Source organism: Pinus tabuliformis, chromosome J (genome assembly GCF_031772625.1).
Source record: "Pinus tabuliformis cultivar Carrire ecotype Pingquan chromosome J, CPIR1, whole genome shotgun sequence".
NCBI classification, from domain to species: Eukaryota; Viridiplantae; Streptophyta; class Pinopsida; order Pinales; family Pinaceae; genus Pinus; species Pinus tabuliformis.
Window position 1 is genome coordinate 1,053,762,285 of NC_142295.1, and position 26,237 is coordinate 1,053,788,521.

Here is a 26,237-nt window from a genome sequence, read left to right on the forward strand (position 1 = left end):
AAGAAGCAGTGATCTAGGGTGTAAGCATCAAAGTTGTGATAAAAAGCAGTCACAAATTCAGCCCTAGTAGTCACCCTTTCATTCCATTTGTGTTTCTTCAAATGCAGATCCTTCCAGGTGTGGGGTGGAAAATTGGATTTTCTGATAATCCTTCGTATGATTAAATGAAAGAAACTTGACAATTTTCCTGTTGAAGCCCCTTGATTTAGTCTCTCTCCTCCGGTTCTCACGCGTAAGTTCTATGAGATTTTGCCATTGCAGGTAGTGCCTGTTTTTCCCGTGTTTGTGTTGAAATTGAGGCGCATATTTGGGTGTTGCATATCTGAAGATTACTGGGCTTCTAGTGCCCCCCAGCACACGAGAGTTAGCATTGCTAAACTACTCTCGAAAAGTTTCTAAATGTTACTCAAATTAAAGGAAATTTCAGGGGAATGCCCTTTTCTCTTAGTTATTTTCTCATCTGTTGTAGGTGAAGCTCTGGTCCTTGTGATGCTCTGTGTTTCCCTCGCTGGAAGGAAAGAATCGTTCAGGTAAGGGTGGGTGCGGGGTTAACACCGTTTCTTGAATTCATGGAAGATACTCTGATTCCTCGTAGCCTCCATTAATCCCAACATATTTACAGTCGAAAATGGTATCGATTATAGGAGGAGTGCTTGGATTGCCCTACACTTTCATGAAGACTGGATGGCTCTCAGGCCTTATTATATTGGCGCTGGTGGCATGCATTGCCTATTATGGCATGATACTGTTGGTGTGGTCTAAGAGGGCCCTCAAAAGGCAAGGATTTCAGAAAATAGATAGCTAGGAGATCTGGGCTTTGCTGTTTATGGAAGTACAGGGAAAGCCATGGTGGATTTTATGGTGGTCCTTTGTATGGCAGGAGTTTGTGTGGGTTATCTCATATTCATATGGAATACTCTGTCTTACATGTTTGCAGGATCCAAACCACAACCCAATCCCAAATCCCAAGAATCCTCGTTGAATCCTCATGGAGTCTATTTGTCTACCTCGTTTGATGTTACCAGGAAGGTAGGCTTCATATGGGCCATTTTTCCACTGGGCTCATCATGAGTGGGATTCGAACCCTTACCCATCTGGCCCCTTTTAGTATTTTTGCAGATATCGTTGACATTTCTGCAATGCTAACTGTTGTGGTGCAAGATGTGTTGTCCATATTGAGTACTGTGGGTCCAGATTTTCAGGCTTTCACTGGTTTCTGTGCTATTCCTTATGGAGTGGGTGGAGCAATCTATGCATTTGAAGGGTAAGCGTGATTTTGCCCCTGGAATTAGCTATGGAGAAAAAACATAGATTTGGTGGAGTTTTGGCCGTTGGATTTCTCTTCATTGCTCTCATTTATGGGGGTTTCGGAGCATTCGGGTATATTGCTTTTGGAAGTGCAACCAGAGATATGGTGACTCTGAACTTGGGGAAAAGCTGGATCAAAGATTTTGTTCAGATTTCCCTATGTCTGAACCTTTTCTTCACATTTCCACTGATGATGAATCCTGTTTATGAAGTCCTAGAAGGGAGGTTTAGCAGAGGGGAGTTTTCCTTCATGATCAGATCTCTTGCAATTTTCTCAATAACAATAGTGTCAATTCTGGTCCCTTCATTTGCAGATTTTTTTATCTCTGATTGGGAGCAGTGTTGGTTGTATTTTAGGGTTTCTATTTCCTGCTCTGTTTCATTTGCATGCTTGTTGGCATGAATTATCTCTGCTATCGATCCTTGCTGATGTCTTACTCATCGTATTCGACATTGTCTTCACCATTGGTGGGTCAGTTTTGTCTATTACTCAAATCTGTAGCAAATAAACATTCTTGTAAGTGGCCAGGGCGGAGGTTCTAAGCCATGTCAAGAAAATGAAAACCCAATAAGCATGGAGTTATATTTGGGCCTTGAGCTTCACAGGTTCAAACCAAAATTAATGTAAAGATGTAATATTATTATCGACTGCCAAAATCAAAGTGCAGTGCTTGTATTTATCAAATTGCTTGTGTTGCTATCAATGCAATCACAGCATTAAGCATGGATTTATGGTTTCTAATATGGATTGTAACTCTTTTTATTGGATATCATTCAGTGCTATTATTTTTTGATACTGATATAATTTTTCGAAGTTGCAGGTGGAAGCACATAGTTTGTAGGCTAAGGCTTCAGTAAACAGGAAAAATAATTTTAATTAGGTTGTCTGACAATGGTTATTACAGGGGATTTTCAATTCCCATAGTATTAGCCCTCGCTGTTTTTTTATAATAAATAATCTTTTGTTGTAAAGCAGCTTCTGGCAATCTCTAAATATACATGTCTTCAAGTAGGCTTCAAGGGCTTTGACTGCTTTGGCATATCCCTAGATGGACTATTCAGCCCATCCATATACATGGAAACTACTTGCAGAGGAGAAATAATCTCTACAAGTGGGGTGCCTTGGCGGAACTCTTTCATGCGGCCTCTCTTATTCTTATTTTGAGGGTTAAGAAGCAATCATCTAGGGTGTAAGCATCAAAGTTGTGATAAAAAGCAGTCACAAATTTAGCCCTAGTAGTCACCCTTTCATTCCATCTGCATTTCTTCAAATGCAGATCCTTCGAGGTGTGGGGTGGAAAATTGGATTTCCTGGTAATCCTTCGTATGATTAAATGAAAGAAACTTTACAATTTTCCTATTGAAGCCCCTTGATTTAGTCTCTCTTTTGACCCTATCAAACTTGGGATTGGGAACACTTAAGATGCCACTAATTGATACGGTTTCTTTCTGTTTTAACTTGATTGTCATGATTCCCATGATTTTCCATTCTCCCATTAATGTTCCCTGCAAAGGGGATTGCCCCCTTCCCCGCGCCCTTTTGTAGTCTTGGGATTCAACCCCCTTTTTGTAGTCTTGGGGTCTTTGCTGACCCCCCTTTTGTAGTCTTGGGATCTTTGCTGACCTTCACCACTACTCTCGCTTGCCTGTATCCTTCTGTCAATTGCTATAATCATTATACACAGGGCTTCGTTCATTTGTTCCATGGTGTCCCTTGTCGTATTCAAGTGAGCCCTTGATAGTGTAATTTATGTCCTCCAATTATCCTCCCATGAGTAACTTAGAATGAAGTCATAGTTGGTATTCATCCCTGTTATGAACCTAAATCGAGATATGTTTTTATTTCAAAAACCATAAGAGACTCGCATTTTAAAACTATTACCTGGATACTATTATCTATAATCTGAAGCTAATAGGGTGCTAACAATAGTAAACAACAGAAAAAACATGAGAAATAAACTCAGCACCAACACCAACAATGCAGTAATAACAGTAGAAATTCCAGCAATATTCAGCAATACATTTGATAACTGATTCTAGAGGACTAATTGCATAATCAAGTCTGCAGTAGTTACTGGCAACAGCAACTGGATACTCAAAATACACAGCACACAAAACTGAAAGCTTCATGAGAACATAGGGATGCCAACTCAGGTCAACTCCAAGGGAAGTATGGTTGATGCTTCAATTTTTTTTTGTTGACATACCTGCAATAATATGGCTCTGAAAAGCCCTCTACACTAATGCCTAAGAACCCCTTTTATAGTTGATTATCCCACTTTAGCATCAGTAATCTTCATGTCAGATAACTAGGCTTTATAGAAAGCTTCATTAACTAACAGAAAATGTGTAACCATGTAACCTAAAATTTATCTCAACATGAAGTCTGTTAACTCACAGGAATTTATAAATGACTCCAAATTTTGAATGATCCACATAAATTTCTAGTGATTCTCATATAGCACCAATAACTATCATTAAAAGCAGATATCTTTAGACATCGTATCAACACATATGTAAAAGTTTTTGCAAGAATCAAAGGTCTTAATTAATTACACATTAAGTACTAGTTGAAATATCAAATTTAAATTAATTAAATTGTAAAATGATGTAGAATGATGATTGAATAATGTTACAAATTTAAGTTACAACTCAAATTTCCAAGGCCAAAACCCTCCAGAAGTGCCAAGCTGTGTTCATGACTGCACCGGATGAAAGACTCAGAATAACATCTGAAATTCTTAATAGTATGAAAATAATCAAACTACAAGTATGGGAAGAAAAACATCTGAAATTCTTAATAGTATGAAAATAATCAAACTACAAGCATGGGAAGAAAAATTTAAAGCGCTGATAGAAAATCTCTGTGCTGTGGAGTTCAAATGGTTGTCTTCAACACAGTTTAATAGAACATATGGTACCATAATCTCCTCGATGTCACCCATCATTATTGCATCTATATTTTTTGCCGGGTGTGCTATCATAGGGGATCCACCGTTAACTTCCACAACCATATTTACAGTGCTTGCAACATTCTGTGTGATACAAGATCCAGTGAGAATGCTACCTGAAGTTTTAGCTATATTAATTCAGGTTAAAGTCTCCTTAGATTGTTTGGAGAAGTTCTTACAATATGATGCATTGATACCAGATTCTGTTGTGAGGAAAGCACTTGCCAGATCCCAGTATACCATTGAAATTCATCAAGCCATACTCAGCTGGGATCAAGGAAATTTGCTCCACTATATACAATTCTTGGAGAAATCCCAAAAATTTCAGGAGATGTAAGTTGAACATTAACTACTCTTCTTGAGCAAAAGTAACCATTTCATAGTTCAACAAGATTGTAGATGCAGCTTTTTTTGCTTTCTATGTACATAAATTCTTCCATAAACTTTTTGATTGGACTACGTGCAGGTTGAAGTATATGGCAATGTTTCCTACGTGGCACAAACAGCTTGGATTCAGAGTGGTACTGTCAGAGATAACATACTCTATGGGAAACCAATAGACAAAATTCAATACAAGAAGGCGATAAAAGCTTGTGTATTAGACAAGGATATAGAGGGTTTTGCTCATGGAGATATGACGGAGATTGGGGAGAGAGATTGAATATGAGTGGAGGACAAAAACAGAGGATTCAGTTGCGTAGAGCAGTATATAACGATGCTGACATTTATCTATTGGATGATCACTTCAGTGCAGTCGATGCTCATATAGCTTCAACTCTATCAAATAAGGAGGAGACATTACATAACAGACTCCAAGACTTGCTAATATTACTTGTCGTAGTATGAAAAATCTGGATTACCTCTGTATCAGATATGTAAAGATCTTAGAATGAGATCCAGACATATTAATGTGAAAATTTCTCTAAAATATTAAATATAAAGGATTTGAGTTTTGGGTTACCAAAGCTATAGATTGAGAACTACATGGATTGCTTGATAGGATCGCTAGCTCGATTTGTATATCAGGATTGCTAGCTTTTTTGTGGTGGTAGTCTGAGATCAATTGGGAATTGCCACTCGTTTCATACTTCAAGAGGGAAACAAATTTCCCAATGATGGTGGTGATGAAGGAACCTAGTGAAAGCACAGAGAATAGCATAGTTGATTGAATAAAAAAATCAAATGTGTAAATACAAATAACACACCCTACAAAGTGATGTCTTCTTGAATATTGATCAATATGAATGATTTTCCTTTCACAGTTCTTGTGTTTTGATTTTTTATGAATAGGAATTGATTCATTCAACCAAAATTGGTATTGTTGATTTTGATGGTACTTCTGTTCTCCAGCGTGATGATTGGGTGTTGTGCCGAATTTACAAGAAAAATGGTCATTCTCAGAGAGTACAAGGGGTAGAACGAGATGAATCACCAAGTGCAGATGAAGTGATGGCTTCTTTGCTTGATATTGATCAGCAAAACAAACTGCAACTGCCCAAAATTGCCTCTTTCAGTTGGTTGTTGGAGAGTGACGATCTTTTCATAGATGGTTTTTTAAACGATGAAGCCATGGATGGCAATGGAAACAGTAGCAGACTACCTCAAGTCCAGTGCTCCAACCTCTCTCACAACAATTTCAGCAATAACAATGACAACAATAGCGATTACCGATATGAATTTGTCCCAAAACAAGAAGAATTAGCAGTGGAGAATGACAACAAATTCAATTCTCTCAAGAGGACCCTCTCCTTAGCATATGGGCATGATGAAACAAAACTTGCAAAGAGATTCAACAACATGCAGAACAACTACAGCTACAACATCAACAATAATGTTTCAGCATTGCTTAATTCAATGCAGCCCAATCAAACTCTCCAACAGCGGAACTTCCTAAGCGGATTGAATGATAGTGAACAGAATTTCAGACTTCCCTACATTCAGAACATGCATTGGACCACCTAAGCAAATAGAAAAAAAATTCAACCGCTGCAAAGCCACTAACATTTGACACACAGACAATATATATAGGATAGTGATTTGATCTTTATTAAGTTTAAATGTCATAAAAACAATGTATGAAACAACTAAATTCCCCCATTTCACAATTAGTATAACAGCACATGCATGAACACCATAACATTAGAAAATTAGCACGCCATGAATTGGGCAATGGAATGAAAACATCAAGGACAGTCTTCATCCCTCCTGATTAGATTGACATACTGGAACCCTCCTATCTGCTGGCTCCAATTCTTTAGGGCATTCAGAGTTCTGGATACTCTGCAGAAAAACAATTCAATGCCTATAAAAAAAATTGTAGTGTAGCATGAAAATCAGATTATGCTTGTTTAAACTAACATAATATGCAGCTTTCATCATAAAAATAAAAATGCTAGCACATGCTACTTCACAGAGCATTACCATTTAGAGTAACCATAATTTTCCAAAAGACATAACTGGCACAAATGCTGCTTGAATGAAAATAACGCTGAAGCACAATTCCCATTCTAAAATCTAATTTTTGCATCCTTGTAACAAAAGTGGCATCATATATAATGCTTCAAGATAGGTCTGCAATTAGCTAAGTAATTGGACTGTTGAGAGGCCATGATGGATGAAAGTTGTATATATTATTATTTTCCAAGGACCACGGAGCTAACTGAAATCCATTTTTATATGATTTGTGACATAGGCAGGGTTAGTCAATATTACCATACTAGCTGAAAATAGAGTTTCAGATAACAATGTGATATGGTTTAAGGTTTTCATATCACACCAGAGTTTGAATTGAACATTGAGGCTTATGATAAATACAACAAATTGTATCTTCGCACATTGTTTGATTTCTCCACTGGATTTGGTTTTGCAAAGATCATAAAAACAATGTATGAAACAACTAAATTCCCCAATTTCACAATTAGTATAACAGCACATGCATGAACACCATAACCTTAGAAAAACTAGCACGCCAATACAGAGCTCCTTCAACTGCATAATTTTATGATAAGTAACTGTGTCCTTACATTCGAGCTCCATATCTTCAACTACTAATATTGCTCTTCCACATGAGGTCCAAAGGAAATCTGCGTTCATTTGGTTCCAAAGTTGGAAGAGCTTCAAAATCATTGTCTAAAAGCTATATCTTCTGTTTTAATATTCTCATTCTCCTCTGTTTTGTTGGGCAGTGCCAATGGAGATATGAGCAAGAGATGTCTCTGTGTACGATGTTGCCATGGAATATAATAGGCATAGGAACAATGTGGGTTGGAGGACAATACAAAGCTCCTTCATGAGCCCAAGCATTTGTTTTCACCTCCTTATCAACCACCTGTAGCTTCTCTGCATCATAAGGAATATATCCTGGCAGTGATTCAGTTCATCACAATGTGACATGGTTTAAGGTCTTCATATTTCTAGGCAAATACATTAGAATGTTGTTTGAAAAGATTAACATACCTCTCCTTAAAATTTTGTATATCGATATGGATACCCAGTGGTTGTTCGCCTGAATTCATTTGTTTAACTTCACCTTCAACTAGGCAATCTTTAAGGTATGTAAACAAGTTCAATGGATATGTATGACTATTTTTATTCCATTTCATAGCCACTTTAACCCCCAAATAGGGTTTTCGGCATGTCTTCCTCAATTCAAACTCATTATAATCGACCCTTGCTTTCAAAAAATCCCATTCACATTTCAATATTCTTCCACACACTATGCCTTTCATTTGTTTTCTTAATACCATGCCATATTTCTAGGAATATATCCTGGCGGGGATTCAGTTCATAACAATGTGATATGGTTTAAGGTCTTCATATTTCTAGGGAAATACATTAGAATGTTCTTTGAAAGGATTAGTTCATCTGGAGGACAATACAGATCTCCTTCAACTGCATAATTTTATGATAAGTAATTGTGTCCTTACATTCGAGCTCCATATCTTCAACTACTAATATTGCTCTTCCACATGAGGTCCAAAGGAAATCTGCGTTCATTTGGTTCCAAAGTTGGAAGAGCTTCAAAATCATTGTCTAAAAGCTATATCTTTTGTTTTAATCTTCTCCTTCTCCTTTGTTTTGTTGGGCAGTACCAATGGAGATATGAGCGAGAGATGTCTCTGTGTACGATGTTGCCATGGAATATAATAGGCATAGGAACAGTGTGGGCTGGAGGACAATACAGAGCTCTTTCATGAGCCCAAGCATTTTTTTTCACCTCCTTATCAACCACCTGTAGCTTCTCTGCGTCATAAGGAATATATCCTGGCAGTGATTCAGTGCATCACAATGTGACATGGTTTAAGGTCTGCATATTTCTAGGCAAATACATTAGAATGTTGTTTGAAAAGATTAACATACCTCTCCTTAAAATTTTGTATATCGATATGGATACCCAGTTGTTGTTCGCGTGAATTCATTTGTTTAACTTCACCTTCAACTAGGCAATCTTTAAGGCATCTAAACAAGTTCAATGGATATGTATGACTACTTTCATTCCATTTCATAGCCACTTTAACCCTCGAATAGGGTTTTCGGCATGGCTTCCTCAATTCAAACTCATTATCATCGACCCTTGCTTTCAAAAAAAGCCCATTCACATTTCAATATTCTTCCACACACTATGCCTTACGGCGTTTCCTTTGCAACATTAGGTGCAAATGCTAGTTAAAGTAAATGTTATAAACTTATATGAACAAGTGTCAAATGAAATGAATTATGGTTTTTTTGACATATGCTATTGGTCTATAGTATTATAAGAAAGTCTACTTACATAGTAACAATCTCCATGATAAAGTGGTCATGAATATTCGTGATTAAGAATCGATTTAATTTATATGGTTTTTCTGTTAGGAAACCAGCTCACAAAAAGATAGAAAAGATAGATCAACGCCTTAGAATTCAGCCTCTTCGAGGGGGCAACCTCCTTTACATTACACAAATGAAAAATTCTTGGATGATACAAATGGCTAAACCTACCTTCTATATATAGGAGTCTAAGGGGTCACAATATAATCAAGCCAACATAACAATAATAACATAAGGGCACAAAAATAGCAATAGTGGGTTTCTATGGGACATACTAATAACAATATGGGGACATAGGTGCACAATAATAAAAATAAGGGATACAGTGACAATAGTAATGGGGGAATCACTAGTATTATAGGGGCCTAACATGCCCCTCTCCTTCCGAAAAGCATTGTCCTCAACGCTTGAGTAGTTCTGGATGCTTTTGTATAAAATTCTCATCCTCCCATGTGAAATCTTCAGCGGATAAGTTCTTCCACTTGATGAGATAGTCCGAAATTGATCGATTTCATAGCTGTTGAGTTCTTGTTTTTGTTACTGCCTCCGATTCTAATATGATTTTTCCTTCCTCATCAAGTTCTGAAAATATTGTTTGAACTAGGAGCTTGTCAACTATAAACTTCTTTAAACATGAAACATGGAAAACTAGGTGCACTCGGGAAGTTGCAGGAAGCTCCAATTTGTATGCCATAGTACCAATCTTTTGCAACACCTTGTATGGACCATAATACTTTGGTGATAATTTATTATCCTTCTTAGCTTGCTTGAGGGACACTTGTTTATATGGTTGTAGCCGTAGGAATACCCAGTCACCTACATCAAACATTCTTTCGCTACGATGTTGATCTGCCTGTTGTTTCATTCTATTATGCGCCAACATGAGTTTATTCTTTAAGAGTTGGAGAACTTGTTGTTGATGCTTGATGTGATGTTCCACTGCTTGAACCTTAGAATTTTCTCTTAAATATGATGTGATGGATGATGATATCCATAAAGTGCCATAAATGGGGTCATTTTTGCTGCAGTATGGAAGGAAGTGTTATACCACCATTCAGCAAGAGGCAACCATTTGACCCATTGTGTCTGTTTATCAAATACAAAGCAATGAAGATATCATTACAAACATTTGTTTACTATATCAATTTGCCCATCAAATTGAGGATGATAAGATGAGCTATGAGCTAACTGAGTACTGAGATAAGAAAATAATTATGTCCAAAAATTTCTAGTGAAAATGGGATCTCTATCGCTTACAATAATCTTTGGGTTTCCATGTAGCTTTTGAATTGTTTCCATAAATTCAGTAGAAACTATACTGGATTTAAATGGATGTGATAATGCACAAAAGTGTGCATACTTGGTAAGTCTGTCAAATACCACCATGATGACACTCTTTCTTTTGGACTTGGGTAAACCTGTGATAAAATCCATTGAAACCTCCTCCCAAAGTTGGCTTGGAATGGATAAAGGTTGTAATAGACCTGGGGTCTTAATTGTTTCAACTTTATTTTGTTGGAAAACAAAACATTCTGACACAAACTTTTGAATATCCGATTTAAGGCCATCCCAAAAAAATTCCTTCTTAACCCTGTGGTAAGTTTTTAAAAATCGTGAGTGCCCTCCTAAGGGAGAAGTGTGCAATTCCATAAGAATATTTTGTTTGATTTGGGAATTCTTACATAGGTATAAGCAATCTTTGTACCATAACGAATCATTTTTCCAGCCAAATGTATCAGATGTACTGGGATCTTGTTGTATCTTTCGAATGATTGCCCACACTTCTTCGTCATTCTTCCACTCCTCCCTTGCTTCGTTTATCCAATCTAGTTGGATAATATAAATGGCGCACAACAATGCTTCCACATCCTCATCCTTTCTTGAGATTGCATCTGCCACAACATTTTTCTTCCCTTTTTTGTAGATGATTTCAAAGTCATAACCCAACATCTTTGTGACCCATTTTTGTTGCTCTTTAGAGGATAATCTTTGTTCTAAAAAGTATTTAAGACTATCATGATCCGTTTTTACCTTGAAGTATCTTCCCATTAGGTAGGATCGTCATTTCTTAAGTGCATGTAGTATTTCCAACATTTCCTTCTGTTTGGTCAATTTAGTGTGTTTTAAATTGCTATTTAAAATGTCAATCCGGGATTCGTAAGCTGACGAAGTGAAGTGTACTATATGTACTAGATAACCATTTCCTTAATCTTTTGTCGTTTTTGAGTTTTTAGTTTATTTTTGGATTTATCTTTCCCTAATGTGTGATGGTGAAAATGAAAGTGAAGTATGGATGATAATGGTGATGGTGATTTCTACAGTGATTTTTCTCAAACTTAAAAGTGCTCAAAAAGAAAGCTTTAAAACAACTGTAATGAAATCAATTCTTAAGAAAAAAACAGTGAACTAATGACAATGGCCCAGTATCCTTGCTGCTGAATGAAATGAAAGTAAATTGAACTTAAAGCAACTCAAAGCAAAGCAACTAATTCACACTACTTTAACTCTTCTGATCCTTTACCCTTCAGCTCAATCTACCTTGTGGGAAGCAATCATGAACAAGTCAAGCAATATGATATCTAAATGGCAAGAAATTAAATTGCATAAAAGAAAATAGTCACACTACTTCAACTCTTCTGATCCTTTACCCTTCAGCTGAATTTACCTTGTGGGAAGCAATCATGAACAAGTCAAGCAATATGATATCTAAATGGCAAGAAATTAAATTGCATAAAAGAAACTAGTCACACTACTTCAACTCTCCTAATCCTTTACCCTTCAGCTCAATCTACCTTGTGGGAAGCAATCATGAATAAGTTTAAGCAATATGATAACTAAATCACACTACAATAAGTAATATTTTGATTTCTTACTAATAGAGTTACTTGACTATAGAAAGAAACCATAAATTGATGAGCAGTATGATATCTAAATAACAGAAAAAAACAAATAAGCAAATCACAACTTGAAAAAGACAGCGCTGGAATTAAACTTCAGAAAATGAAAGTTAGCAGGAAGGACAAGATGATCTCATATGTCAATAATTATCAAAAAGATGAAAATTTGCCCGGGCTGCCTAAGAAAACCTGCAAAAAAACATTGATCAGCTGACAGCTACAAGAAAGCAGAAGTGAAAGTATAAATAGCAGTGAATTAAGAAGCATCAAAACAGCGTGTTATGTACAAGCTAAAGATTATGAAAGCAGAACATAATAAAACCAAATGAAAACTTTACAAGGCTTCAGCGCGCAGGGGCCCTCTGCCACTTCAGCCAATCAACGAGTAGTCACACGAATGAACTTAGAAAAGTCTTCTCATGTATTAAAGCAACAACATATATAAAACAGTGAGGTGATAACAACAACAGTTCGGAAAATTACATATCCAAAAACTTTTTTCACAGCGTTCATCAATGCGTTATTTATAATGAGAAAGTGATGAACTAACTAACTGAATCCTACGCTATTAATTGTGTTGCCAAAGACACGTAGATCCCTTCAGCCGAGATCTAGCGTAACTGTCATCATGTCTATTAAATCTTCGGAGTGGTAGCTGTTGGATTCAGGTTACGGTGATGATCTCCAGGTGTGTTGGTGTCTTCGTGGGCTGAGGACTGTGCCACGTAAACGTTCACGTGCCCAAAACAGAGACGTGCCACCACTGAACTCCTTGGTTGGCTTTGCCTTTGACCCTCGTTGACCGTGACCTTCCATGGATGATTTGGCTGATTTGAAGGGACACGTTCCATGTATCCGTCACCTGTAGCTTACCCATGTAGCTCGTTTCTTCATAGGACACCTGTAGCACAGCTTTTAACAAAATAGCTGTGGAATCTTGTGCTCGTTGCGAAAACCTGTGCTGGCTGCGGAAACTGAGAAGTTTCTGCAGCTGCATGAACAAAAACTAAACCAAACAACAGTCATAAGCATAGTCAGAAAACCATGTAAAAAGCTCTTTTTAAACTACAATGCAATGATTTAATAGCTGGGTGGATGAAATAAGTGGAAAAAGAAGGCTGAGAGGGTGTATAGGAAGGTGCAGGTTTGAGGCTCAACATACCCCCACTGTGAAGGTGTTGCATGTCCTCATGCAACCAAAATTGAGTTATTTCCCTCTAATCCACATGTTCTGAGGCTTCTGCAAGGACATCTAGCCCTCTTTTCTTCTTCTTTGATGCTAACATCATCATCCTTGATTTCCTGACTAGACATTTGAACTTGAGGTTAATCAATGCTCTGCTTAACTTTTTGAACTTCTTCTTCAGTTTTCTGTTTTTCTTTTGCCACATTCCTAAATGAAGCATAGTGTTATCATGGACAATCTTATCTACCTTACTTTGCTCTTTGAGTGCTTCATTTTCCTGTTTGATATGCCTACTTAGGACTTCTAACTCAAATACTTCCTGTTTCAAAGACTGAACTTGTGCATCAAGTGGCAGAGAGGTACTTGGTCCTGTAGTTGATTATTCTAAGGATTCCAGGTAATTGTATGCCTCTTGCTGATTAGGATCTACCTCAGGTGTCTTTCTCGGTGTTGGAGATAATACTGATTCCCCCCCCCCCCCTCAGTATTATTTCCAACAATTGGTATCAGAGCAGGTCCTTCAGAACAGCTTGATCGCTTGAAGGTAGATCGTTCATCATGAGCAACTACGAGAGAGAAGCATCAATCAGGCCACCCGTCTTCGATGGAACAAACTTCAATTATTGGAAGGTAAGAGTTACTGCATATCTTCAATCTCTTGGTACAGAAGTTTGGAACATTGTAGAATCAGGCTATGCCTTTCCTTCAGTTACTCCTACAGATCCAGCTGAGAAAAAGCAGTATGAAACAAATGCAAAAGCAGTCAGCACTCTATTAGGAAGTATATCTCAAACAGAGTTCATGAAGGTCATGCACTTCAAATCAGCAAAAGAGATATGGGACAAAATGATCAACAAGTATACAACAGATACAGTCTACTACAGATATCAGATCAGTAATTACAGAAACAACCCAGAACACCTTATGAACAGAAATATACAGTTAACAGATCATCTTGAGACAGGGACGCATATTTTATTTCTGTGGCCTGCGACTGGACGCAGTATACCTTATGCTGTTCTGCGTGCAGACGCACTGTTCCTTTTGCTTGTCTGCGACCGACGCACACATCAACACTATCGCGCCGCGTCTTTCGCTTCAGAGACGCACCCAATACCACAGTCGCGCCGCGTCCTTCGCTACAGAGACGCACCTGATCCTTTACTGTACTGCGTCCCGGCGCACTTTCCCTTCACTGAATCTGCGTCCCTTTAGATATAGAAGATAAGAGGACTTCAGAACCAACCCAAACACTCAGATCCACAGATCTGATCATGCGCCATATAGATCGTAGTCCATTAGAAGATTTACCCTTAAAGATATGGACTAGATCACACCAAGAGATGATCAACCAAGATGATGCCTAATCCAAATGAACTCCTTTGCTTTATATAGGCAAGCTTCTCCCCAAAGCGTGGAACAATACCACGAGCCGACACCAGAGAAACACGCAACCGTCGGCTAGATACCACACAAGAAGCCCCCACGAGTTTTTCTCTACCTTGAAATGTGTGCACTGGGCGGACGCACCTTCTGAACGGCTGGCCGGCGTCCCTAGACGCGGGTTCTGAATGGAATACCTGCGGGGACGCGCTTGCTAAACAAAATTTCCTGCGTCCTTCTTGATTTACCACCTGAAGGCGTTTGCCATCAAGTACAACAGCTGAATCATAATGCCAACACTCGGACTAGGCTCAAAATCTGGTGGAGGAGGAACACTGCTCTCTCTTTCCGGCCGAAAAGGGCTTTCCTCACGTGGAGGATTTGATTCAGTGCTTGGCTGAGCTGGAGATTTCTCAAGTGTCTCTTCACCTAAATCAATAAAGTGAGACTGTTTTTCTTTGGTTTTATTCCCCTTCCCTTTTAGCCTAGTGCTCCTTCTTAAGTATGAACTAGTACTCTTCTCTTGTGCACTCTGTTTTCCTTTTTGCTTTTTCTTGGCTATGGCAGCAACTTGAAGATCTATTAATCTTTCTGACAGAGGTTGATAATCCTCTTCTATGGATTGCTCAGGGGATGGATAAACTTCTTGGATGGTTCTTTTGCCTTTTTCTTTTCTCTGTTTCTTACTTTTAGCTCTATCTTCTTCTTCTTTTTGGACTGTTTCTTGAATTTCTATTGTAGGGGAGTCTTGGACTGTAATGTTCTTTTGTTTTCTCCTACTTTTCTTTGGAATCTTTGGTGGACTGCTTCCAGAGGCCTCAGACGGCTCTTGGAAGTAGTTTCTTGTCAAAAATTGCTCCCAAGTATCCTTATTTTTCTTTAATTGGTCCTCAATAAGAATTTTTATGAGCCCATGATGGTAGAGATGAGGTTCAATATTGCCTACATGTTTTTGAACTGTAAAACTCATCCTTTTCAGACTTAATAGCAGAAAATGAGGCAAATTAAGAGTGTGACCATCTATGAAATTCATCATCAATCTAACATGATACATATACATAGAGCCAAAATGACCTTCACACGTGATAAATTTCTGGATGACTAACAGTAGACTAGACCATTCCTCTTTTAGTACATGAACAGGGATGCCTCTTGTAAATACGGTGGTATCCATACCTTGGTTTTGTATCATGGTTTTCCATATTTGATCGTCCACACTTCTATTTTTAAACCACCTTTCACCTTCTTGAGGTAGGCCCGTGGCAGCTGCTATAGTGGCCTCGGTCACTGTGAATTTCAAGTCTCCAATCTCCACTGTTTTTCCATTAAAAGACCTCGCAAAAGCTTTGGTCACCTCCTTGTTATGACCTTTAAACTTCTGGATGAATCGTAGCCATCTGACTTTCTTCAGCAATTCCTTAGTTTGAGGATAACCCTCCAAGTATTTCGATCCTTCCGGCTCAGCTCTCAGTAATTTTCCCATCCTCTGTTTTAGATTCCAACTGAGAGTTCTTCTGCATGTGAGGGTTAAGGGAAAAAAAATAGCTCTGTTACAAGGTTTACGAGAAACTGTAGTGACTGCAACGGGGTTTAGGATGACTGTAGTGACTGCGGTCAGGGTTTAGAACGAACTGTAGTGGCTGCAGTTAGAAATGGAGAACAGTGAATGGAAATACCCGAATTACAGGAGGAACAGTGGGTGAGCAGCAGTAAACGAGTTCATGAAATGAAATGCGGATGCATGCGAGGAGTATGGTATAAGTGGAGTGTAAGTGGAGTAATAAGCGAGTGGAGTAACGGCGGGACTCTTTCGAATCAGATGACTGCATATGAAATTTTACACGTCTCAACAGACGGCTGCGGAAATTACGGCTAAGAAGAGCCGTAACACAATAGGTCACGTCTCAAGAGTACGGGTAATAAATGGAAGTGCAGTCAGTCTTGAGTTTAAACTCGGGATAATCATGAGACCGTTAGGGCAATGAATGCGAGGTGTGTGGAGTGATATCGTGGAATAGGAGTGGTAGTGGAGCTATTGTATCAAATCATCGCTCATAGTAGAACTTGTTATGGTTTAATGACTATGCGTAATTATGACTTGAATTGTTATTTGATAAAGATTTTTTATCATACCTTTGTAACTTTGTCATTTCTTGCTCAAGGCTTCTAACCAATTGCTCTTCTTTGTTATCTTGGAGATGCCCCATGTCTTTAGCTCAATTACACCTGCATTTCATGATTATGGCACTAACAGTTGACTGTAAATTTTGAAAACAGAGTGATGTTGGCTGCGGAAACTGTTTCTGGCTGCGGAAATGGTCTCCAGCTGCGGAAACTGAGACAGCACCCCCTTAACTGCACAAAGATAGTTAGAGGAAAACCAACTGAATGAAAATAGTCCTGAAGGGGACTTTTATTGATGGAGTGAAATGGAATGAGTGGAGTGAAATGAAAGTGAGGTGGAGTGAAGTGAAATGGAAATGGGAATGAGATGGAGGTGAAGTGAAATGGTAAGTGAGATGAAGTGAAGATGGAAAGAGAAGGGGAGGAGATTTTTTTTTTGGAAAATATACAGTGTCAGGTGTCCCTGATTTTCACTCTACATTTTCTGTATAAGACCGCCAATCTATGATTGGTTTTTAGGCTTATACACAATTTTTTCCCTTTTTTTTTTTTTTTTTTTAACTGAAAGAAACAAAGGTTAGGCTGGTGGGGAAGGAGAAGGATTCTTCTCCACCAGCCTGATTGCAGAATTCTCTTGGAACATTTTGACAAACTCCTCTTTTAAAAGTGGCTTATGATAAATTTTCAATCGGTGGCCATTATTAGGCCCCTATACTACTAGCGTAACCCCCTATTGTTGTTAGTATAACCCACTTATTATATTGATGTACCCATGTAGTGCCCATATTGTTACTATTGTGCCACATAGAAGCCCACTATTGTTATTATTGTGCCCTTACATTATTATTGTTATGTCAGCTCTGATTATGTTATAACCCCTTAGACTCCTATATATAGAAAGGAGGTCTTTTCATTTGTATCATCCAAGAATTGTTCATTTATGTAATGTAAAGGAGGTTGCCCCCTCGAAGAGGATGAATTCTAAGGCGTTGATCTATCTTTTCTATCTTTTCTTGAGCTGGTTTCATAACATTTGGTATCAGAGCTTTGGATTCTAGGGTTTCGTTGATCCAAACAGGTCATCGTGGCATTTTCGCTATAACTTTTTTTCTGTGACGTTTCAAAAGTCGCAAAAAAACCCATTTGAGAAGAAATCACGCTGAACCTTGGGTCCAAATTTCAGAGCTTTTTGCGCGATATTTTCGGAGATATGATCTGAGGAAGTTGGTCTTTTTGCAGACTCCTGAATTACACTCAAAACAGGTGACCTGGGGAAAATCGTCATAACTTTCTTTCTGAGCATCAGATTGAAATTTCGTAAGAAGGTATAGAAAGAGGATGGACTGTAGTTTTATTTTATATATTTTTCAGAGTCAAAGGTTGAAACAGTGACACGTGGCACTTCATACAAGTTCGCTCTACTGAACTAGTCTATAATCAAGTCACTGTGGGAGATTTCGCATAACTCTTCCTTGGAGAATCCAATTTGGGTCAGACTTGTGGCATTGGAAAGAGGACATAGAGGGCTACTGCAGGTCACAAATTCAGAACTAGGTGATTCAAAAGTACAGAGTTACAGTCGTTTCAAGGTCGAGCTCCTAAAATCAAGAAAAAGAAAGATGAGGAAGTTTGATGGCAAGGATCCGGTAAATTGGATACTTCAAATGGAGCAATATTTTGATCTACATGGTGTACAACTGTTACAAAAGGTATGTATTGCATCTTCATATTTAGAACCAGATCAATTTTTATGGTATGAAGGGCTTTGTTCTCGTAAAAAACTTGTTACGTGGTCAATTTTCACGGAGGAAATGATAGCACATTATGAGGATACAAAGAGCAACACCTTCTTTAGAGCAACACCACAACAATTGGAAAGAGTAAAAGGGCTTTGTGACATAATGAAAAGAAAAATTATGGAAACCAGGAAGCATACCCCTCACAACTATAAAGATGGAAGTGTTGTTTCTCCCAGCCTTCCATAGCCTACAAGGGTTACACCACAACAATTGGAAGAAAAAAGAGAAAAAGGGCTTTGTTACAATTGTGATAGCAAATGCACTAAAGGTCATAGGTGTGCTGAGAAGAAATTATTTTACATAGAATATGAAGAGGAGGAAGAAAAAGATCAAGAAACATCAAAAGAAGAGGATATACGCCAGGACACCACCCCAGAGAAAGAAGAAATGAATCAGACCATATCTTGTAAAGCATTGGAAAGAATTACCACTCCTCAAACTCTCAAGATAGAAGGACATATCAAGAAGAAAAAGGTGCAAATAGTGAAAGATCACATCGAGAAAGAAGAAATGAATCCAACCATATCTTGTAATTCAATGGAAGAAATTACCACTCCTCAAAAGATAGAAGGACATATCAAGAAGAAAAAGGTTCAAACAGAGAAAGATCACATCGAGCATCAACAGCAAGTTCTCCAACTTTTAAAGGATAACGCCACTTCGGTGCAAAATCAAACGAAACAACAGGTAGATCAACATCGTAGTGAAAAATGTTTTGATGTAGGTGATTGGGTATTTTTACTGCTACATCTCAAACAAGCTATTTATGAGAAGGAAATGTTGGCAATACTACATGCACTTAAAAAATGGCAACCTTACCGAATGAGAATACTCTTCAAGGATGAGGATGTGGAAGCATTGTTTTTTGCTATTTATATTATCCAACCAAATTGGATAAACGAAGCAAGGGATGAATGGAAGAAGGACGAAGAAGTATGGCCACTTATTCAAAAGTTGCAAAAGATCCCAATTCAAGCAATATTGTCAGAAATTGAAGAGGAAGGAAAAATCATATTGGAACCTGGAGCAGTCACAGAAACAAGAACCCGACAGCTACGAAATCGATCAATTTCAGAGTATTTCATCAAGTGGAAGAACTTACCCGCTGAATATTCCACATGGGAGGACAAGAATTTTATACAGAAGCATCAAGAACTACTCAAGCGTTGAGGACAACGCTTTTTGAAGGAAAGGGGCATGTTAGGCCCCTATACTACTAGCGTAACCCCCTATTGTTGTTAGTATAACCCACTTATTATATCGATGTACCCATGTAGTGCCCATATTGTTACTATTGTGCCACATAGAAGCCCACTATTGTTATTATTGTGCCCTTACATTATTATTGTTATGTCAGCTCTGATTATGTTATAACCCCTTAGACTCCTATATATAGAAAGGAGGTCTTTTAATTTGTATCATCCAAGAATTGTTCATTTATGTAATGTAAAGGAGGTTGCCCCCTCGAAGAGGCTGAATTCTAAGGCGTTGATCTATCTTTTTTATCTTTTCTTGAGCTGGTTTCATAACAGCCATTCACAATAAGAGGAGTCTGAAATTCATCAATGGTCTTGATTCTTACCACTCCATTATTAAAGACTTTATCAATCTCATATGGCCCAAGCCAATGAGTCTGAAACTTCCCTTTGAAGTCTTTAAACTTGGAATCAAACAGTAAAGCCCAATCTCCCTCTTGAAACTTTCTCTCTTTGATGTATCTGTCATGCCACTTAGCTCTTTGATGTTGAACTAGATCAGTCCTTAAAATTGCATCTTGTCTGATCTCATCTAGCTCATTCAGCTGCTCCATTCTATGCTTTTGGGCTTCTGATAGATTCATCCCCAATTGAACTGCCATCTTGAAAGTCTTGACTTGAAACTCGATGGGGAGCAGGACTTCTTTCCCATAAACAGGTTCATAGGGAGAATGTCCTGTTGTGTTCCTCCATGTAGTTTTGTAGGACCATAAGGCTTCAGGAAGCCTTTCTGCCCAATCTCTTCTGTGTAGATGAACAGTTTTGGTGATGATACTCTCAAGAACTTTATTTGTAGATTCCACTTGGCCATTTGCTTGCGAATGGTAAGGAGTGGATTTTCTGTGCTTGATTTTGTATTCTTCCATCAGCTTCTCCATCAAATTAGATGTAAATTGACTTCCCTGATCTGTCACAATTTCTCTTGGGACACCAAAATGAGTAAAAATATCCTCAAAAAGAAATTGAACAACTGAATTTTCAGTGGCAGAAGGCAATGCCTTGGCTTCTACCCATTTAGTGACATAATCAGTGCAAACCAATATATACTTCTTTTGTTTAGATGGTGGATTAATTGGTCCAATGAAATCTAAAGCCCATTTTTCAAAGGGTTCGATGAGTACCTGTGGCTGTAATGGCATTTCATTTGAAAGAGTAGGTCTCCCAACTCTCTGGCAGCTGTCACACCTTCTGACATATTGTTTTGCATCTTTGAAGAGAGAAGGCCAATCATATCCTAAAGAAAGGATTTTATAGGCCGTCCTCTTGTCGGCAAAGTGTCCACCGCATGGTTCATCATGACATGCCTTGAGGATGTCAGGCATTTCATCTTCCCGAACACATCTTCTGATCACACAATCTAGCCCTGTTTTAAACAATTCATTAGAAATCCATGAATAACTTGAACTCTCCTGAATGATTTTTCTTTTCTCATTAGGAAATAAATGTGGAGGTAGTTTCCCTGTAACCAAATAGTTAGCAATATCTGCATACCAAGGAGTCTTAGTAGTTACGGCAAACAAATATTCATCTGGAAACTTATCCTCTACAGGAGAATCTTCGTTAGTTTTTTGGATTCTAGACAAGAAATCAGCTACTGTATTTTGTTTCCCTGGTCTATCCAACACAGTAATATTGAATTCTTGTAAAAGTAAAAGCCATCTTGTAACTCTGCCATTAGTAACAGGTTTGTTCATGAGATATCTAATTGCAGAATGATCAGTATGGACAAAAGTTTCATAGCCGGTTATATAATGTCTAAACTTGTTGATTGCATGAACAACAGCTAAGAACTCTTTCTTAGTCACAGTATAGTTTAACTCAGTGGGAGTCAAATTTTTACTGGTGTAGTAAATGGCATAAGGAACTAAATCCTTTTGACCCAACACAGCTCCTAGAGATGTATCTGAAGCATCTGTAGAAATATGGAAAGGAAGTTTCCAATTTGGCCCTCTCAAAATGGGTGCTTCAGATATTCTTGTTTTCAAAGTTTCAAATGCATATTGACAATCAGGATCCCATTTGAATTCACAGTCTTTTGTAAGTAATTTGAAGAGTGGAGATGCTATTTTGGTGAAGTTTTCAATAAATCTTCTATAATATCCAGTAAATCCAAGAAAACTTCTAACATCTTTTTGACAATTTGGAATAGGCAACTTGGAGATGACTTCAACTTTTGATCTATCAACTTTAATCCCATCCCCTGAAATATGATGTCCTAAAACAATCCCTTCAGTAAACATCATAAAGCATTTCTCATGACTTAATGAAAGGTTTGTTTCCTTACATCTTATAAGGACTTTTTCCAAATTCTCTAATGCCTCTTCAAATGTATTACCATAAACTGTAAAATCATCCATATAAACCTCTACACAATCATGGATTAGATCAGAAAAGATTCCTAGTACTGCCCTTTGAAATGTTGCGGGTGCATTACATAATCCAAAAGGAAGTACTCGGTAAGCAAAAGTTCGCCATGGACAGGTAAATGTGGTCTTGTCCTGATTTTCAGGTGCTACCTGAATCTGATTGTAACCACTAAAACCATCCAAAAATGAGAAATACTTGTTGCCTGCTAAAGTATCTAATACCTGATCAATAAAGGGTAAAGGAAAGTGATCCTTCAAGGTTGCTTTGTTCAATTCCCTGTAATCAATGCAAACCCTCCATTTACCATTCTTTTTAGGTACTATAACCAAAGGAGAAACCCATCGGCTATCTGAAATTGGATAAATGAAGTTCACATTAAGTAACTTTTGGAGCTCTTCTTTCACTATCTCCCTAAGGTTTGGATTCATCCTTCTCTGAGGTTGTCTGATTGGTCTACTGTTTTCCTCAATGTAGATGTGGTGAATGCAAGTTTTAGGGTCAATACCTTTCATATCGGTATACTCCCATGCAAATGCAGTAGAATGTTTTTGCAAGATTTTGGTTAGCTCTTCCTGTTGTGATCTTTCCAAGTTTTTGTTGATATTCAATGTTTTACCTGGAAAGATCTCAATGGCGGAACTACCAAACTCTTCCATAGAGAAAAGAGACATTTGTCTAGATGATAGATACTCAATGTCAGAATCTAACTGAAATTGTGTGTGGTCATATTCTGAAGATGTTTCAAAGTTTTCTAATGTGTTCAGAATTTGACTATCTTCACTAACTTCGGAAATGGTAAAGACAGGTTGTATAGTATCTTCATCATCAATCCACTCATTATCTCCTATTTCTGTAATTGCTTTTGCTGGAGGATACAGATTGAATTTCTTTGTCGAATTACCATCAGAAATATACATATCCCCAGACCTACAACTGATAAAAGCATCAGCTGTGGCTAGCCAAGGTCTTCCTAAGATGAGAGGATGTCCTCCTAAATTACTCTTGGGAGTTAAAATCATGAAATCTACTGGATATTCCCAAGAGTCTAAGGAGACTTAAATGTCTTCTAATACACCATCTGGTTTAATAATTGATCGATCTGCAAGTTGCAGTAAAGTAGGTGTAAAGAGAAGGTTAGGAAGTTTCAGCTGTTCCATAGTCTGTCTACTCATAATGTTGATAGCAGCCCCCAAATCAATCAAAGTATTTGGAATTTCTACCCCATTGATATGTGTTTTGACAATTGGACTACCGAGATCTACATACTTCTGCATAGTAATTTTTCCCATCATGATATCTGCAATTTTTCCTACCAGGTGGATTTTTCTTGTATCTCTTGGTTTCCTTCCTGGTCTTTTAAAACTCAACTCCTTTATTGTTTTTGCTAGAATAGGAATCTCCTTAATGGCTTGTAACAAGGGAATCTTGATACAGACATTCTTCAATTCATCTAGAAAATCATAGTCAGGCAACAAGATTTGTTTTTCCACCCCTTTGTCAATTTGTAATCTTTCAGAAAAAGGAGGTGTGGATGAAGATGCAGGTTGCTCAACTATAGGAGTTGTGGGGGTTAGTTCTTTTTCTTTTTCTTTCTGAGTGTTTGGGTTTTGAAGAGATGCTTCAGAACCCTTATTGACTTCAAGAGATTCTTCCTCAGAAATGCTTTGATTTTGAGCATCTATAGAAGGCTTATCTAAGACTCTACCTGATCTGAGTTGTACATCATTGAGAGGGACAATCATATAGGTAGGAAATTGTTGACCTTCCATCATGTAAGCATTTTGAGGGTTTTTATTATTGGGGTTTGGCAATGGCTGAGAAGGAAGTTGATTTGACTTCTGTTGGAATGGGAGCAAGAATTGAGAATTTGGATTCTGTTGAGAAGGTTGTTGTTGTTGTGGAAATGGTAATGATAGTTGTGGGTTTTGATTTGGAAGTTGTGGAGCTTGTTGATTTTGAAAAGATGGAGGATATTGATAAAATTGAGCAAATCTCCCATAAGGATTTTGCATACCTTGTACCCATGATTGAAAAGGATTTTGAGGTTGGGACCAAGGTTGTTGCCAAGGATTCCAATTTGGTGGGGGTTGAAAGTTCATAGAGTTGTTAAACCCTTGATTTTGTTGCCCCTACCAAGGTCTCCTTGCAACAAAACAGAGAGACTCAATTGTATTTGGATCTTCTTGAAAGACAGCTTTGAGCCCAGGAATTGAAGGACAATCCTTGGTCTCATGATTCTCTGAACAAATTACACATGTTTCTACAACTTTTGCATCCAAGGGACATTCCCTTAGAGCATGTTTCTTTCTACATTTTGAGCAAAAGATGGCCAAAGCTTCAGCTTCTGCTTTCTGCTTGTTGTGTATCTTAAGAGTGTCTAGTTGCTCACTAAGACTCCCTAAGATATTATTTTTGAACTCATCAAGCATGTTTCCAATCTCAGCCCTACTTACTGATCCAGTTGCATATTTGTTTGCTCTGATGAGAGAACGATCTCTAGGCCCTTTTTGAGTTTTAGATTTCCCCCTTGAGAGATGGACAAATAGCTCCGCTATATCATGAAGTGGAAGTTGAGATATGTCTCCTTTCCCCATCATGTTCAAAATATCTATCCATTCATCTCTAATGGCTTTTAATAGAAGGGCTTTCAAGGTCTCCTCATCTAAGTTACTCATTTTTGCTCTTTTCAGATTATATTGGAATCTTTTAAGTAAATCTTCCAAGTTTTCATCTTCTTTTTGTACCATTTTGAATACCTCATCCTTGTGATTGGTGGGCATACAATAGTCCAGGTACCTATCCAAAAATGTTTGTTTCATATCATTCCAAGTCCTAATGGATTGAGTGAGTAATCCTATGAACCATTTCAAAGCTGCTCCTTTCAATGTTGAAGGAAACAATTTGAGTTTTTGAGAGTCTTCCAGATAATCATAAGTTCGACACACGACCTCAAACTCAAATAGAAATGTTTCAGGATCCTCATTTCTTAACCCATGAAAGTTTGGGAGGACAGATGGTGAGATGTTTTTCATTGTGGCTCGAGAGTCCTCATCGACTATAGGAAATCCGAATGAATTATCTCCATCCCTATTTCCCCCAATGTTACCTCTACCTCCTCCTCCTCCTCTACCTCTACCTCTACCAAATCCATTTGCTCCTTCTTCTGTCATGGTAGTTTCCCTGGAGAATTCAAAGTCCTCTGGTTCCTCTACTAAGGGTGAACGAGGAGGAATTTCTCCCTCTTCTTCCTCAGGTGATTCTACTTCTTCAATTACAATTTGTCTCCCTGTAGAAGGAAGGAAAGGATCTCTTCCTAATTCAGATTCGATGGATGGTGTGGGAGAGTCAACTACTGCCTCTTGAATTCCAGGAATCCTACGGCTAGGAGTGTAGGTTGGAGATGATGGAGGTGTCTCTTGTCTATTCCTTGAAGTAGATGGAGTTGTAAAAATCGAACTCTTGGCTCTAGCTAAAAACCTTCCCCTAGAATCTCTTGCTCTATGCATGTCATTTTTTTATTTTTCTTCAAGTTGGGCTAATAATTCTCTTTCTGATCTTCCAGGTCACTTTAGGTGCAAGAAGAGAGCATACTCAAGAACTATTAAACCAATAACTTTCTCTTTTTTGATCCTACAGATCACACCAAGTGCAAGAGTAGAGCATACTTTGATAGGTTATCAATTTTCCTTCCTTGAAATTTTCTTGTTTTTTTTTTTAAGAAATTGGCTACCTAGTTTCACTTCCCCAGCAACGGCGCCAAAATGTTTGGTCAATTTAGTGTGTTCTAAATTGCTATTTAAAATGTCAATCCGGGATTCATAAGCTGACGAAGTGAAATGTACTATATGTACTAGATAACCATTTCCTTAATCTTTTGTCGTTTTTGAGTTTTTAGTTTATTTTTGGATTTATATTTCCCTAATGTGTGATGGTGAAAATGAAAGTGAAGTATGGATGATAATGGTGATGGTGATTTCTACAGTGATTTTTCTCAAACTTAAAAGTGCTCAAAAAGAAAGCTTTAAAACAACTGTAATGAAATCAATTCTTAAGAAAAAAACAATGAACTAATGACAATGGCCCAGTATCCTTGCTGCTGAATGAAAAGAAAGTAAAAATTGAACTTAAAGAAACTCAAAGCAAAGAAACTAATTCACACT

The 26,237-nt window shown here is 37.9% G+C and overlaps 1 protein-coding gene across 1 annotated transcript; it reads left to right on the top strand.

Annotated features, from left to right (window-relative positions):
* Positions 1-628: 628 nt before the first annotated feature.
* LOC149230549 (amino acid transporter AVT3A-like) lies at positions 629-1,268 on the top strand. The gene is made up of 3 exons (XM_089381343.1): positions 629-747; positions 839-929; positions 1,026-1,268. The coding sequence occupies exons 1-3, from the start codon at positions 629-631 to the stop codon at positions 1,266-1,268; spliced, it is 453 nt and encodes a 150-aa protein (XP_089237469.1).
* The last annotated feature ends 24,969 nt before the right edge of the window (positions 1,269-26,237 follow it).

What these genes read in the sequence shown, in the direction of transcription:
- LOC149230549 (XM_089381343.1), top strand. Translation starts at nt 629, where the DNA reads ATGGTATCGATTATAGGAGGAGTGCTTGGATTGCCCTACACTTTCATG. An exon ending in GCCTATTATGGCATGATACT is followed by an intron (nt 748 to 838) that starts GTTGGTGTGGTC and finishes ATGGAAGTACAG; the next exon opens with GGAAAGCCATGGTGGATTTT. An exon ending in TGGAATACTCTGTCTTACAT is followed by an intron (nt 930 to 1,025) that starts GTTTGCAGGATC and finishes TGATGTTACCAG; the next exon opens with GAAGGTAGGCTTCATATGGG.